This window comes from Podarcis bocagei (genome assembly GCF_964188305.1).
Source record: "Podarcis bocagei genome assembly, chromosome: 14".
Lineage (NCBI taxonomy): Eukaryota > Metazoa > Chordata > Lepidosauria > Squamata > Lacertidae > Podarcis > Podarcis bocagei.
This window is the reverse complement of record NC_138139.1, coordinates 36,948,019-36,964,412: the sequence shown is the minus strand read 5'-3', so window position 1 is coordinate 36,964,412 and position 16,394 is coordinate 36,948,019. Positions and strand designations below refer to the sequence as shown.

The window sequence follows — 16,394 nt, the reverse complement described above, 5'->3', positions numbered from 1 at the left end:
TGTTGATCAAGCCAACATGGTCCATGGTCAGCAATGAAGGGAGATGAAGTCCATCAACATCTGAAGGGGCTACAGTTTCTCCATCCTTGACTTAAGACAGTGGGAATGCCCTGCAACATTTTGCTGCAGGCCCTGCTTGTAATACCTAGTTCTCTAAAGAGATCTGCAAGTTCAGCTTTAGTTCATCCTGCCTCTTTTCTTCAAATAGCACTAATGCAAGCTCAGAGTGGTCTTCCAACTGCAGGTGTTAATGTTCTAGGTGACACGGCACACACTCATTATTTGACTCATGCTGTTGGGAATTGTAGTTTAAAATATCTGGAGTGCTCCACCTTGGAAAGCTGTTACAGATTGTAGCCTTGGCCTTTTCCATCATGCCCAGGAACATCTTTTTTCTCTCCTGCCCACACTTTTGGCTTTGTGTAATATATCTTAACTGAGGAAGACTTTTGTGAAACTTGAAAGCTTGCTCACTTCTGTGTTGTGACTTTTTGTTTGGCCCTACTAAAGCCAGTGGGGGAACATTTTAGTCTCCCAGGACAGTCTGCAGCTGATCTGAAGGTAACCATTACTGGGAAAAGGAACTTCAAAGGCAGACTGTGAAGCCTTTGAATTGCAGTATTTCAAGAGGTTCAGTGCTATCACTTGTGGGCTGGAGGACTACAACTACCTGCCCACTATCCCTTTAAAGCACATTCAAGGCACATTCTTTCCTCAAATAATTCAGGGCTGTAGTTTATATCTCACAGAGTTACAATTCCCAAGAACCCCTTAACAAACTACAGGGTCCATAATTCTTTGAGGGGGGAAATGTGCTTTAAATATAAAGGCTGTGTACACACTATACCATGCTACATGTCCTAAATGAGTTACTGATGAAGGATTGTACTTTCAAATATTTTGGGTGAGAATGGTTTGCTTAGGTTTATTGCATTTATTTGATTTATTGCTTGCCACAATTAAAAGCCTCCAAGTGATATACAAAAAGAATAAAATACATAATAAAAATGTGTAAGCATCCAGTTACTGGGACCCGAATGTCCACTGCAGGGGGGGGGGTGTCTTTGCTACCAAAATGACAGAGTTGGTTCCAGGAAAGCCTCCCTGGGGAGAGCACTTCCTAGGGGTGGGGATCTACTACAGAAAAGGTTTGTTCTATCATTGCTACCCTCTAGACCTCTCTTGGAGGAAGCATGCAAAAAATGTCATATGACAATGTCCATATGGATTCATAAAGGGAAAGGCAGCTCTTTGGTTATAGGTGTTCTGAACCATATACGGCTCTAAAAGTCAATACCAGAACTTTTAATTGAGACCAGAAACAAATTGGTGGAGAGTGCAGTCAGACCAGAACCAGAGTTAAACATTCATGTTTTGTCCCCATTAACAGCCTAGCAGCTGCTTCCTGCACCAGCTGTTGTTTCCAAGCCGCCCTCAAAGGCAGCCCCATGTACAATGTGTTGCAGTAGTCTAACTGTTAATAAGGCAATTGTCACCACCTGTACTTTTCTGTGCTTCTTTCCCCTCTGACCTCACTTCGCAATCCTCACAAACATGTATATTAGTACCTTCATCAGGCTATACCATAAATGTGTTAGTCTTAAGGGATCCCAAAACTATTTGATTATACTACTTCAATGTTTGGATTTCTCCCCCTAATGGGCCAACACTTGTTTAGTCGTTTAGTCATGTCCAACTCTTCGTGACCCCCTGGACCAGAGCACACCAGGCACTCCTGTTTTCCACTGCCTCCCGCAGTTTGGTCAAACTCATGCTGGTAGCTTCGAGAACACTGTCCAACCATCTCGTCCTCTGTCGTCCCCTTCTCCTTGGGCCCTCTATCTTTCCCAACATCAGGGTCTTTTCCAGGGAGTCTTGTCATGAGGTGGCCAAAGTATTGGAGCCTCAGCTTCAGGATCTGTCCTTCCAATGAGCACTCAGGGCTGATTTCCTTTAGAATGGATAGGTTTGATCTTCTTGCAGTCCATGGGACTCTCAAGAGTCTCCTCCAGCACCAGAATTCAAAAGCATCAATGATTTTTTTATTTGAATCACAAATTATCAGGAGGTGTGCATTAGGAAAAACAAGCCCACACTGAGGTAACGTGACTTTGGGCTTTCCAGTCGTGGCACATTCTAACACGACGAGCTCTCCAGCAGGGCAAAGAATATGTCTGGTTTTGGGATGCTACTTTCCCTTCCATACAACGCCACCCTCTCTGGTAAGAGTACAGAGGGGAAACTCATGTGCGTCGAGAGAAGGGTGAGCGTTTGCAATGCTTTGTGGGTGATGTAGTCTTAGCCCTTGTATCCAATACCAAAACAGCCGGCTTTCGACATTCTTTTGCGGGGGGGGTCTCCCTTTGGCTTAACCCTGTGCCCTCTGTGCCTGCTGGGTAATGTAGTCCTTCCGGCTTTCCTACCCTGCTACAGCTGGGATTAATTTTTGCACATTTCCAACTTGGAAAGCGGCCAGCGTCGCGAGAAATAATGTTGGGTGTTGCCTGGCTAGAAAGTTGAGAGGTTCTCACGGGGAGGACTCCGTTTCCCGGAGTGGCTGCAACGTACGGACTACAATTCCCAGATCCAAAGGGGCGAGGAAGGGTTGCCCGTTCCAGGGGGCTTGGCGAGATCTCCCAAGAGCGCCCGGCGCGGTAAAAGGAAGGCGAGGTAAAGCGGGAGGGATGGGGACGCAGGTGGGTCGAGCAGGTGGAGGGATGCAGGTAGGAGAGAGGCGGGCGGAGCGTCTAGAGACCGTCTGCTCGCCATCAGTCCGATGAAGCCGCTTACGTGTCTCTAAGAAAGAGGAAATGCAGCGCCGGGAGTTGCGCGGGGGCAAACGGGGATACAGATTTACCTACAATTTGCAAGTGGCAATTTATGCATATAGATGCAAATTTAGGGGGAAAAAATTGCTGTAATTTAAACCAGGAATAAAACGCGTTTCGCCATAGTGGGGGGAGACTGGCCAGGTCAGCTGCCTGCCTGCTGTCTGGGGATGGGCAAGTTCAAGCCCTCCCCACACTGCTCTTGCTTCTGATGGGGTTTGGGGTTTTATTAACCTTTCTGCTACAATGGGACCAGGCAGCCCTTCAGCAGAGGGCTGTCCTTTGTAAAGTAGGGGACACACACACACAATCACAATCACAATCTGAACGCTCTGGCATGGGCATGAAAATGCAAGGCACTTACATGCACTTTATAATTTTGCATTATTTGGAATCCCCCTCATTATGGGGAAAGGAAAGGCATTAAGCAGTGTACTGAAGCAGCCAGGGTTGCTGGATGAGCATTATGGAATGATCCTCTGAGGTGGCCAATTCTCATGCGACAGCGAACCCATGTCCAATCTTATCAACCACCCCTTGTGGTACAGTATCAGCTGAGAGGGTCTGCCTTCCTTATGGCCTTCCTTATAGCACGTTTGGCAGCTGAGTGTAGATTTGAACCTGGATCTTTTCTTATGTATAAACTGCTCCCTGCACTCTACCATCTTCTAGATGCAGCTGAGCACCTGGCCTTAAAGCATTTTTCCTGAAGGAGGTTCCTCTCAAGGTTTTCCCACTGCAGCCTCAGCCTGCAAAGGATCACTGCTTGGAATGACAGATGTGTAGGATTTTGGAGCAGATGGGACCCAGGGGCCAGCGCTTTTCGCTCTTCCCCTTCTTGATGCTCATCCTTCTGCCTGGATATTTAGCATTGCTGGACACTGATGGAGGCTGGTGAGTAGGTACACAGTCAAAAAATGGATCGGTGAGAATTGGGTGGCTTCTCGCTTGTATATAATTCCTTCATGCATGAACTCACATTTTGAAAGGCTCCCTTCCTCCTGTATCACATTTTTGCCTCAATTTCAACTAATGCCCTGTTTGTTTGTTTGTTTGTTTGTTTGTTTGTTTAATTTATTCATTATTGCACAGTCTCCTTTCCCTGCTTTAGGGCCATGTCTTTATTTGTTGCACTTTAATTGTGATCACTTTAGCATGACCTTGTTGTTACTGTGTTAATAGCCTTGAGAACCGTGAAAGCAGGACCTGTAGAATGTAGAAACAAACAAATGAGCTGGAGCTGGTTTTCAAGTGCTCAGGTCTGATTCATTCAGGGGGAGTCAGAGAGAGGGGAAATGAGAATAGGGGGTGTCGGAGGGGAATGGGGAGTGTCAGGAAGAGAGAGAGAGAGAGAGAGAGAGAGAGAGAGAGAGAGAGAGAGAGAGAGAATGCTCTGTCTCCACCCTTCATTGGTTTGGCCTTGCCCCCACCTCAGCATAAAGAGACCAGACCCTGCATTCATCATCTGAGGCCCTTCTTCATGTGCCTCCTCCACAAGAAGTCTGGCAACACAAGAACTGGCCTTTTCTGCAGTTGCTCCCCATTTGTGGAATGCTCTCCCCAGGGAGACTCGCCTGGTGCCTTCATTGTACATCTTTAGGCGGCAGGCAAAAACTTTCCTCTTCAACCAGGCCTATGGCTGCTTAACACTCTGTGTCCTTTTAAATATGTTTGTGGGAGGGGAGGTTTTTGCTTTGTTTTGTTTCTGTTCTTGGTTTTTATTAGGTACTCTGTGGGGGGGGGGCGTGTTTCTGTATTTTTATGCTGTGAGCCATCCAGAGATCTTTGGATCTCACACATATTTTTTTTTAAAAAAATAAAATCTAATAATAATAACATGCTGCCCCCAGAAAGATTACCCTTGAGAGAATGAGGCCCTCAGCTTTGAAAAGGCTCCTCACCCCTCTTGTTAATGGATATAAAAAATATCCATCCACCCCTTCTCCCCTCAGGCTGACAAGCAGTCACTCTGCTTTAATGGAAGAAGACAGCTGTACCATTGAGAGGAGGGATGCCACACTAACCTACTCCCAGTTCATTGAACAGTAAGTGGCAGGGGCGTTTTTTTCTGCTTATCTGTTTTAGTCATCATCAGGGGGCTGGGGGGGGGTCAACATTCTTGGGAAGGGAGGGAGGGAGAGGTCTGTGAAATCATCATCTTCATTATACTTGCACCTTCCTTCAAAGGAGCCAGGGCAGCAAATGTATCAATAGATAATTAAAAAAAGAAAAGAAACAGTGCAAAACAACCTTCTAAAAAGAAGTTTATAACTCCTAAAAGCAATCACCTATTCTTAGACTAATAATTTCAAGGTTGTCAGGACAAAAACCTTAAAATGCCTGGCTATCCAGGCTTGGAGGGTTTCCATCCTTTTCCACATACACACAAGGTTATCACGGGTGACTTTTTTGCTGTTTATGAGCGGTACAGTCCTTTGCGTGCCTACTCAGAAGTAAGACCCACATGATACCCTGCTCTATTCCTTGGGCAGCATCTGAGGTGCCACAGGTTACCTGTTCCTATTATAAATATAGTGTTGAATCTTAGGGAACTTCCAGAATGATGTGTTGGCTGAGCATTCACCCTGATTTGTTTGCCGGGAGATTAGAGGATGTTGGCTATTTAATTAGCATTCATTCTGATCTGTTTGGTGATAAGCCAGATAAGCAAATGTTATCCCATACTTTCCAGTACATTTCCTCATCACTTTGCTTATCTCAGAAAGACTGAACTTCCTCAGGTCTGTTCCACAAGACCTCCCAATCAGCTATATCTGCTCAACACGAATTTGCATGCACTTGATTGAATTCCAGCCAGGAATAATGACAGGCGTGTCTTTGTTGCCTCTTCAAAATCTTCCTTTTTATCCTTGAAAGTGGAGGTTCTCATCCCTGTCTGCATCTGTACATAGGAAGCTACCTTATATCTAGTCAGTTTCCATGGTTCATCCAGCTCCATATTGTCTACACTGGCTGGCAGTGGCTCTTCTGGGTTTCAAGCAGGGGACATGTCTAGCCCTCCCTGGAGATACCATTGGGATTGACTCTGTGACTTCTTGCATGGAAGGCCTTCCTATTTGACATGAAAATGTTTTAATATATGCAATAGTTTTTTAAAATGTAAGATTGTTGGAACTGTGTTTTTATTGTTAAATCGCTTTGAGATGTTTTCTAGGCAGTGATGCATAAATGAAACTAAATCAAGAGCTGCCTGTTATATACAACAGTGGCTGACGTTGGTGTCTCAGATTTCAGTGGCACCTGTGCAGTGCCAAAATCTGGCAAGCCACCCCCCCCCCCACCATCTCTTGCCTTCTGTTGGATGTCATAGTTGTGGCGCCCCCTGCAGCACCCCAGAAGCTCTGCACCCAGTGAGATCGCACTGGTCACTTTCCCCCAGATCTGCCTTTGCATACAACAGCTGTACCTGTCTTATTTGCTTCTTAGGTATGCCTTCTCTCGGCCAGTTATACTCCAAGGAATAACAGACAACTCGGTGAGTGTCCCCACAACTGCACATTCGGGTTAAACATTAGAAAGAAGACTTGGTGCTGGCCCAGTTTCATAAGCTGGATCTCCAAGGTTTCAGGCCTGTGTCTTTCCCAGTCCTGCACCCAGAGATCCCTGGGGATTGAACCTAAGATCTTCTGCATGCAAAGCAAACAGATGCTCTGCTACTGAGCTGTGGCCCTTTCCTTTAGGAACACAGGAAGTTGCCTTATTATGCCAAAGTAGATCATCGGTCCAGCTAGCTCAGCACTGTCAATGCTGTCTGTCAGCAGCTGTCCAAGTTTTCAGAGTGGAGTTTTTCCCCAATGGTATCTGGAGATGCAGGATCTGAATCTGGGATCTTTCGAGATTCCTTCCAACTCTGATTCTACTCTCATCTCCTTCTGTTACCTACAGGAGTTCCAGGCCCAATGTACCAAGGACAAGCTGCTGAACAGGTTTGGGGACCGCCCTGTCCGTCTTAGCACCGCCAACACCTATTCTTACCGCAAAGGTGAGGGCAGGTGGCCAAGATGCTTTCTGGAAGGAACCAGAGTAGGCTGGGCTTGAGCCGTGCAGCTTGGCCCAAATCTGGCGCTCTCATTATAAAGGACGCTGTTCTTACTTGATATAATTTTTATTATTAGTAGTAGTAGTCCCGCTATTTACCACTACAGTGGTACCTCGGTTTAAGTACTTAATTCATTCCGGAGGTCCGTCTTAACCTGAAACTGTTCTTAACCTGAAGCACCACTTTAGCTAATGGGGCCTCCTGCTGCTGCCGCGCTGCTGCTGCTGCACGATTTCTGTTCTCATCTTGAAGCAAAGTTCTTAACCCAAGGTACTATTTCTGGGTTAGCGGAGTCTGTAACCTGAAGTGTCTGTAACCCGAGGTACCACTGTACTGCTCTTTGGTTGTTTTTTTAAAAAAGAGGTGCCAGTATTCATATATTGATAAAAGTGGCTGTCAGCACAAAATGAGAGAGATGAGAGACTCCATAGCATTGAGGACAATTGCAAAAAAAAAAAACCCCAACCATGATGATGATGATTATTTTTCCAAATTCCTAACTATTAGATTGGCCTTAGATTTCTACATTTTCCACAGACCCCCCAAAGGTTGTGGAGCCCTTACAAACACATGCGATAATTGGGCTGGATATATAGGCACGCGCACCAAGCTGAATGTTTGCTTTTCCAAGGCTGCATTTAAAGCAATCATAAAAATAACGTTTGCAATTCAATTAAAGAAAGCTATTTGAAATTACTAGGAGGAGTGGAGGCAGAAAAGGAAACTTTTTGTGGTCCATGACCTTTCTTGCCTTTCCTGCAGCTTCTTCACACCTTTCCACATCTGAAGCAGTTTTTCAAGGGCTTAAAAATATATATTAAGTCTGTGAAAGGGTGAACGGACCTTTTTCAAGAACCTTTTAAAAAGTGCTTATTATTTATTTATTTATTTATTTATTTATTTAGGACATTTCTCTCCCACTTAATTACATAAATCACTATTCACTGTGTTAAGGAACACAGTTACAGTGGAAATGAAAATTGGTTAAAGCTATACAATTGTTCCCTGTAAGAGTGAAGGCGACTGAACCAGAAGCTGTTTACAGTCTAGTCTAGTCAATTTCCTGGTTCCATTGAGTTGCATGATATGAAGGGAAGCAGCTATAATGAAGTAAAGAGGATAGGAATTAGCAGTCGACCTCCAACCTCGCCCAGCCACCAAACACACCTTTTTTCAGACTCCCTCTGTTTCAGTTGAATCAAGCCACCAGCACTGGCCTGGAGTTAGTTTTACAGTAGTAATTCTGCTTGGAGCCTGAAACTGCTGCCGGACTTAAGGAATGGTTTATTTGTAATTACATTTAGATCAACCACCTTTCTTCCAAAGGAGCTCAAGGTGGCCTACGTGGTTCTCCCCTTCTCTAGGGATCTTCACAACAACCTTCTTAGGGAGGTTAGGCTGAGAAGGAGGGATTGGCCCAAGTCACCAAATACGTTTCCTGGCTGTGCAGGGATTTGAACTCTGGTCTCCCAGGTCCTATTCTGACACTCGCCACTACAACAAACTGGCTCTGAAGCTGCAGCCTGTGGACCTGCAGAAGGCCAGTTGCTCCACTGTGAATGGAAAGTGGTCAGTAGTTCATAGGTGGGGAACCTGTGGCTCTCTGGATGTTGTTGGACTCCTAAGTCCCATCATCCCCAGCCAGCAGAGCCAGTGTTTAATAATAATAATTTATATTAATAATAATTTATTATTTATTCCCCAGCCACTCTGGGCGGCTTCCAACAAAATATTAAAATACAGTGGTACCTCTGGTTGTGAACGGGATCCGTCCCGGAGGTCCGTTTGCAACATGAAAGTAATGCAACCTGCATCTGCGCATGTGTGTGATGTCATTTTGTGCATCTGTGCATGCGTGAGTGGCGAAATCCGGAAGTAACCCTTTCCAGTACTTCTGGGTCACTGCAGGACATAACCTGAAAGAACGTAACATGAAGCAAATGTAACAAGAGGTATGACTTTACAGTTATGCATCAAACACTAAAAGCTTCCCTAAACAGGGCTACCTTCAGATGTCTTCTAAAAGTCAGATAGTTGTTTATTTCCTTGACATCTGGTGGGAGGGCATTCCACAGGGCGGGCGCCACTACCAAGAAGGCCCTCTGCCTGGTTCCCTGTAACTTGGCTTCTCGCAGTGAGGGAACCGCCAGAAGGCCCTCGGAGCTGGACCTCAGTGTCCGGGTAGAATGATGGGGGTGGAGACGCTCCTTCAGTTTAGAGGTGAGAGTTGCTTTCAGAAACACCTGGAGGGCCACAAGTCTCCTCCATCTCTGGTCTCGTGCCAAGCAGGACAGCTCTTTGAGGGAGATGCATGCCCATTGCCTGCATTCAGCATCACTGGCTTCCTTTTTGCAGTTGACCTGCCCTTCCAGGAGTATGTGGATCAGTTGCTGGAGCCGCAGGACCAGACCTCTTTGGGGAGTGGTGAGTAGGGCATCCCGCAACACTAGAACTCAGGACCATCCAGTGAAGCTGAACGCTGGAAGATTCAGGACGGATGAAAAGAAGGACTTGCTCATGCAGTGCCTAGTGAAATTACGGAACTTGTCCCCATAGGAGGCAACGAGGGCCAGCAACTTGGATGGCTTTAAAAGAGGACTGGGCAGATTCGTGGAGAAGGCTCCCATGGCTACTAGCCATGGTGGCTCAGCTCTGCCTCCACTTTTGGAGCCAGTAATGCTTCTGAATACCAGTTGCTGGAAATTTCAGGAGGGGCGTTCACATAGGCAACAGGTTGGCCACCGTGAGATGAGGATGCTGAACTAGATAGGTTATGGTCTGATCCAGCAGGCTCTTCCTATGGTCTTCGGTACTGTTTTGTTCTTGGAGGCTAAGGGGAGAATATAGGGACAGCTCAGATGTCACAGGAGAGTCCTTGCTCTGCCTTAGCCTCCTTCGGCTAATACTGCCCCTCCATGAATCCTAGCTGTCTGCTGCCTTTAGTTTTTCCTGGTGCTGCACAAACCTCTTTTGCACCCAATCCAGCCACCTTGCCCATGCCCTGACTTTTCCCTTGCCAACCACAGGATTAATAGATGCAATCCTACTCTAGAATTGCTTCCCCTGCTTTTTAACCCCTGCCTCAGGAGCTGAGCTTGGCCTCCATCCTGCCATGCAGTCCCTGGTGGGTCGTATTCAGGGGCCGATTCCTTGCTTCCCCCTCTCCTCCCTGCACAACTGGCAGTGCCACCTTTTTGCTGTTGAGACAGCCAGGCTCCACTTGCTGCTGGCGCAACAGGAGGGCTAAGGTTCTCTTCTCAGCCCAGCTCTTTGTTCAAGGGACTGAACATGGCCCACCGTCATGGAAATCCCAACAGTTTGCTTTTGGAATGGGACACGAAATGGATTACAGGATGCTTTTTCTGTTATGCAAAGGTCTATGGTTGTGCTTTCTGTCCTCCTTGCAGAAACACTCTACTTCTTTGGGGACAACAACTTCACGGAGTGGGGCCCTCTCTTCCAGAAGTACACCCCGCCACCGTTCCGGATCCCAGGCACCACGGGAGCCTACAGTTTTGGGATTGCAGGTCAGTCTCTGGGGCATCAAAGGGATGGAAAGGCAGCCGGCACTTGGGAATTGTTATCCAATGTGTGCTTTGAAGGGGCCTGATCCTCACCCCGAGCCTACTCATGTAGATATTTTGCCCCAATTGCTCTGTTTATTTGATTTATATGCCACTTTTCTTCCACGGAGGTCAAGGTGGCATACATCTTTCTCCTCCTCCTCCTCCATTTTATCCTCATAACAACCCTGTGAGGTAGGCGAGGCCGAGAGGCAGTGCCCGGCCCAAGCGCACCGGTTTTCATAGCTGAGTGGGGATTTGAACCCTGGCCTCCCGGCTCCTAGTCCAACACTCTAACCACTACACCACACTGCCTCTCAGGTTCTATTGGGGTTTTCATTTCTTTGAATTTCAGCTGGCTTCAAGGCAGACCCCAGGCCTTGACCCTCGATCTATTTCTTTAGCGGCCTTCTGTAGGGATAGGGAAACTCAGGCCTCGGGGCCAAATGTGGCCCTCCAACACACTCTGTCTGGCCCTTGGGACTCTTTCCAGGTCATGCCCCTTCCCTCCAGGCCATTCCTCCCATCGACGCTACTTTGCACTCTCCCTGAATTTATTTGCCTGGCTGTGGGATGTGCCCTTGAAGGCTTCTTGCTTTTCTTTTAATAGTCATGGGATTCTGGGCATAGCCTTTCTGAGGGAAAAGTGCCAGTGAATTGGTTATCTTGCCACCTGGGCAGAGAGACGGCTGCAGGATTGCTCAAGGTCATAGTGGTGGAGCAAAACTCAGCAGCTGCAGCTGTCTAGCCCTAACAGTGGGTACACTCTCCAGTGCTGGAGAAAGTAGGCCCTAGACTGTGCTTGGCTAAAGGAGAAATCTACCCTCCTTTATCGAAACCGTATGGTGTGAAGAAGAAAACAAGAACAAAACATCCAGGTCTGGTAACGGGAGCAGAGAGAACCTAAAGCAGCAGCAAGATTATTCCCGTGGCATTTGCTGCCATCAGCCTTCCTCTGAGACAAGGGAATGGTCTGAACACCTGGATCCTACTCAGCCCTGGTTGGAGGCAAGTCCTTGAGTTTCGTAGCGGAAGAAAAGCAAGATATGTAGTTCCTTCATTTACAGTGTACAGTGTTCTCCACCCCCACCCCCATTTTGTCGTCACAACTCCAGGAGGCAGATCTTTTAATGTTGTGTTTTAATTGCTGTAACCCGACCTGGGACTGTAGGGAGATGGGCAAGTAATGAATTAACTAATAATAACAGTAAGTGGACTGAAAGCCAGTGACAAACATCATGGTGGAGCATGGATTTGAACCCATATCTCCAGGGCCCTAATGCAACACTCCAATCGCTGCACCACACTGTCAATCAGAAATATAGTCTATAAGCAGCCCAGCCATTTGATACCGTGAGTCAGCCTGGATAACTCAGTTGGTTAGAGCATGTTGCTGATAATGCCAAGGTTGCAAGTTTGATCCCTGTAAGGGACAGGTGCATATTCCTGCATTACGGGGAGTTGGACTAGATCAGAGCTTTCCAAACTGTGTGTCATGATATGTTAGTGCAGGCATAGGCAAACTCCAGCCCTCCAGATGTTTTGGGACTACAATTCCCATCATCCCTGACCACTGGTCCTGTTAGCTAGGGGTGATGGGAATTGTAGTCCAAAACATCTGGAGGGCCGGAGTTTGCCTATGCCTGTGTTAAGTGTGTCGGCTGCAGTGTGTAGCACAAGCGCTCCCTGCGCTCCTTCCAGGACTGGGAAGGGGTTAGTTCAACCTCTGGTTTGCTAGTAAAACTGTCTAAAAAGTGTGTTGCCAACATGAAAAGTTTGGAAAGCTCTGGACTAGATGATCCTCAGGGTCCCTTCCAAGTCTACAATTCTATGATCTATGTCTTGATGGTAAAAGGTAAAGGGACCCCTGACCATTAGGTCCAGTCGTGGCCGACTCTGGAGTTGCGGTGCTCATCTCGCTTTATTGGCCGAGGGAGCCGGCGTACAGCTTCCGGGTCATGCGGCCAGCATGACTAAGCCGCTTCTGGCAAACAAGAGCAGCACACAGAAACGCCGTTTACCTTCCCGCCGGAGCGGTACCCATTTATCTACTTGCACTTTGATGTGCTTTCGAACTGCTAGGTTGGCAGGAGCAGGGACTGAGCAACAGGAGCACACCCTGTCGCGGGGATTTGAACTGCAGACCTTATGATCGGCAAGTCCTAGGCTCTGTGGTTTAACCCACCCGTGTTCCTGTCTTGGTGGTAATGCTCCTTGAAAAGAAATGCTAATTTCCTCCCTTTTCTTTCTTCTCCGGTCATTTGCAGGCCCCGGCTCGGGAGTCCCGTTCCATTGGCATGGCCCAGGTTACTCAGAGGTGATCTTCGGCAGGAAAGTAAGTGCTTCGGCTGGAGCAATGAGAGGGACTGTGATCGCCCACCTTTGCATGCAGGTGGTCAGCCTGCACCTGCTAGGTGGTCTTGTTTGAGACATCAGCTGTGGGTGGGTGGGTGGGTGGGTGGGGGCTCAACTGGACTGAATGCTCTTCAAGAGCCTGTTCACCCAGCATCTGGGGGGGGGGGGCAGGTTCCCCATCCCTTTTACTGTTCCTGCCAGCTAAGCCCTTCTCTCTGTCTCCGTAGCGCTGGTTTCTGTATCCTCCAGAGAAAATGCCAGAGTTCCATCCCAACAGAACAACACTGTCTTGGTTGTTGTATACATACCCCTTTCTGCCCTTGTGGGAGAAGCCGCTCGAGTGCACCATCCACCCCGGAGAGGTGAGTCACGGCTGTGGCCCCATTTCCAAAGTTCTGGCACTAGCCTACATTACTCTAGGGCCAAGTCAAACTGTTGGTCCATCTTGCTCAGTGTTGCGTGCACTGACTCGCCATGTTTCTCCAGAATTTCAGGCCGAAATCCTGGCTGGTACATATCTATTAGTCCTCGCTTTGTTCTCTCCCTCTCCTCTGCCTTCCCTACAGGTCCTGTACTTCCCAGACCGATGGTGGCATGCTACCTTGAATCTGGACACCAGCGTTTTCATCTCCACGTTCCTGGGTTAGCAGATCTGCATGGTGGCTCCTCCTTGGCCTTCTTTGCCACTACTCCTGCGATGGCGTACGAAGAAGCAGGATTTGTCGACAACATTTGGGGAATCCAGGGCTAGTGATGGTGGGGCCACCCCAGTCTCTCATTGGATCATAGCACAGAATTAAGGAGAAGGCAGGTGGTGGTCTGCTAGTGGACTTCCCAATGTTTTAGACTACAACTCCCATGATCCCTGCCCACTGACAATGCTGGCTAGGGCTGATGGAAGTCGTGATGCCCTCCAGATGTTTGGACAATGTCACCTACCCCTCGTCTGAAAGAAGACTTGCTGTAGCCTTTTCTAATCTGGAACCTACTAGACCACAACTTCCATTAGCCTTGACCACTGGTTCTGTAGGCTGGGTCTGATGTGGGGCGTTGTAGTCCAACATAATCTGGGGAGCCATGGGTTTCCCCATTCCTGGGTAAAAAATGGACAAGATGATGATGAATCAGAAATTTCCAGTGACCACCCTTTGTAATTGGCAGGTCCTCTAATTATAGCCTTACATTCCAGGAAGGAAATGTGACTTGAGAGTCCTTGGATGAAGTTAAATAGGCTGTTTGCATGTAGTCACCTGTGATAAACAACAGTAGTGTGCTCTTTACAGCTGGATGCCCATTTATTTTTTAAATAAGCCCTAGTCCTATCCGGTTTAGCTGGTGCAAAAAAATTAGGCTGGTGATGTTGTTTCTCTTTCTTTCCCACCAGCTGGGTCTCTGCTAAGGAAAGCTTCACTGGTGAATTTCTGCATTTCAGGCTAATGTTAGATAGGGGAGCAGGGCTCACCCACGAATGCAAGGTTTGGGGAAACTTGAGTTTTTACAAATATTCTTTGTACCACAAAAATGTGACCAGTTCCAAGTTTTCCCCGTTGATTCCTCTTGTCTTCACTTCCTGCCGTGAAGCCCCAGTTCCATTTTTTGTTTGTCATTCATCATCTCTGGCAGGGAACCTCTGGCCCTCCAGTTGTTCATGGGCCTCCCATCTGCACGGCCAATGGTCTGGGATGATCAGAGAGCTCCAACTCAGCAACACCCGGAGGGCCACAGGTTTCACACCTCTGTCCAAGGCAATCAGGGATCGCATCAAATGCACTTGCGGAGGTGTAACTCAGGGATGAGGGGTCTTGTGCCCTCCAGCTGCTATTGAGACTCCCCCAGCTCCATCAGTTCCAGCCAACATGGTAAGTGGTCAAAGATGATGAAAGTTCTAGCCAAATGACAGCTGGAGGGCCATGTATTCCCCAAGCTGCAATTTAGTGCTTTGTGGACAGATGCTGCCTAAATGGTTTTTCCAGCCACATGAGACTTTCCAGAAATACGTTTGCCTCTAAAGTTCACTAGTTTGCGATAAAGGCAGACTCAGCCCTGCTTCTGATGCCAAATTGGATTTGCAGGTTTAGGTCACTCACATGCCTTCATAGGAACATGGGAAGCTGTTGTCAGGCTGTGTGCCCAACCAGGCCAGGATTGTTGAGTGATTGGCAGCAACTCTCCATCAGTCAGATAAGAGCCTTTCCCATCAGCCCTTTTAACTGAAGGTGGCTGCAGTGGAGTTCCTACATGGCTTCTCAGCTTGAGCATGGTGCTCATCAAGTGATAAACTGCAGGACCAAAAGGGCCTCCGCCCTTCCAGCAGGGCAGTTTATACCAGGGGTTGTGAACCTGTGGCTAGCCAGCTGCCGTTGGACTCCCAACTCCTAGCAGCCCCAGCCAACATAGCCAATGGTGAAGGATGATGGGAGATGGAGCCCAACAAAATCTAGAGGGCTGCAAGTTCCCCAGATGTGCTTTACCCCTCTTCAAATTAAATTAGATCTGCTAACACCATTTTGCTTCTCAACGTTTTACCTTTTTATAAAAAAGAAAAAGGGTTCTGTTTTGCAAAGTTCTTGTCAGAAAAGATGGAACAAAGGCAGCAAGTTGAACATTTGCCAGCAGAGTGCCCCCATTTTACAGAGAACAGCTGGGCTACATGTGTGTGCTTGTATGGGGAAAATCTCAGCAATAGTTTGAGAGCCTTTGCTGGATGATCCTTGTTGTTCATGTTGACCTAGGAATAACAGTGGAGGGATGGGCAGGGAGTGGATGGGACCAATTTCCAAAGAAGTGATTTTGAAAGTTGAGTCTAGGGTCACGCTGAACTGTTTTTTCTTTGCAAGCGATACAAAACAAATGCAATTGTTTCTTGAAAGCAGTCAACTTCGTTTTTGGATTTAAATTATATTTCAAAAACCTGAACTGTTTGTAAAGTGGTCTTCATTTAGTTTTATTTTGGGGGGTGGGGTGAGGATATAAATGGGAAAATACATTAAAAACAAGGGAAGTGCTCAGTTTTTCAAGAGAGGCTGCACTGCTAAGGTTTGTGTGGGCGTTTTAAAGGAATGCTTTCTCCTTAACTCTGATCTCCAAGTATATAGTAAACAGGTTATGATTGTTGGGAGGTAAGGCTTTCTGGACAGGCAGTTCTTTTAATAATGCAGAATTGCATGCTTTCTTTTTTTTTTACAGCAGGGATGGTCAGAGACAATGGGAGCGCTTGCCCAACAAAACCAGGAGCACTTTACAGAAGGGGTGAAAAGGATAAAGAGATAGGAAGGGCTAGTAGATGATGCTCAAGCAAGGCCTACAAAAAATTCCACCCCACCCTCCATTTCCATTTGCTTCCTAGAGTGTAAGAACAAACTCATTTCCCCCCACTGAAGCACAGTCAAAACAGCAGCACCCAGAACAGAGAGGTAGCAGCAGGTTTGGGGGAACCCCATGGATTGCAGAAGTACAATTGTACCCCCCTCAAAAAACCAAAATGGCACTGGGCACAGGATGCAGACTGCTGAGGGGGGAAATGGGACAGTGGGAAATGTAATGGAGGCCCCGAAAGACGGTGTGGCTGGCTGGCACCTGTAACAAGAG

The 16,394-nt window shown here is 47.3% G+C and overlaps 1 protein-coding gene across 1 annotated transcript; it reads left to right on the top strand.

The window, feature by feature from the left end:
- The first annotated feature begins 2,391 nt into the window (after window positions 1–2,391).
- Window positions 2,392–15,722, top strand: JMJD8 (jumonji domain containing 8). The gene is made up of 10 exons (XM_081169927.1): window positions 2,392–2,670; window positions 3,501–3,722; window positions 4,781–4,873; window positions 6,276–6,324; window positions 6,735–6,831; window positions 9,244–9,312; window positions 10,296–10,415; window positions 12,719–12,786; window positions 13,034–13,168; window positions 13,373–15,722. Exons 2-10 carry the CDS (start codon window positions 3,607–3,609, stop codon window positions 13,451–13,453), a joined length of 828 nt encoding a protein of 275 aa, XP_081026053.1. The 5' UTR covers window positions 2,392–2,670; window positions 3,501–3,606; the 3' UTR covers window positions 13,454–15,722.
- Window positions 15,723–16,394: the final 672 nt, after the last annotated feature.

Coding starts and splice junctions, on each gene's coding strand:
- JMJD8 (XM_081169927.1), top strand. CDS start 3,607: ATGTGTAGGATTTTGGAGCAGATGGGACCCAGGGGCCAGCGCTTTTCG. Junction 4,874..6,275: donor TACTCCCAGTTCATTGAACA/GTAAGTGGCAGG, acceptor TTTGCTTCTTAG/GTATGCCTTCTCTCGGCCAG. Junction 6,832..9,243: donor CACCTATTCTTACCGCAAAG/GTGAGGGCAGGT, acceptor TCCTTTTTGCAG/TTGACCTGCCCTTCCAGGAG.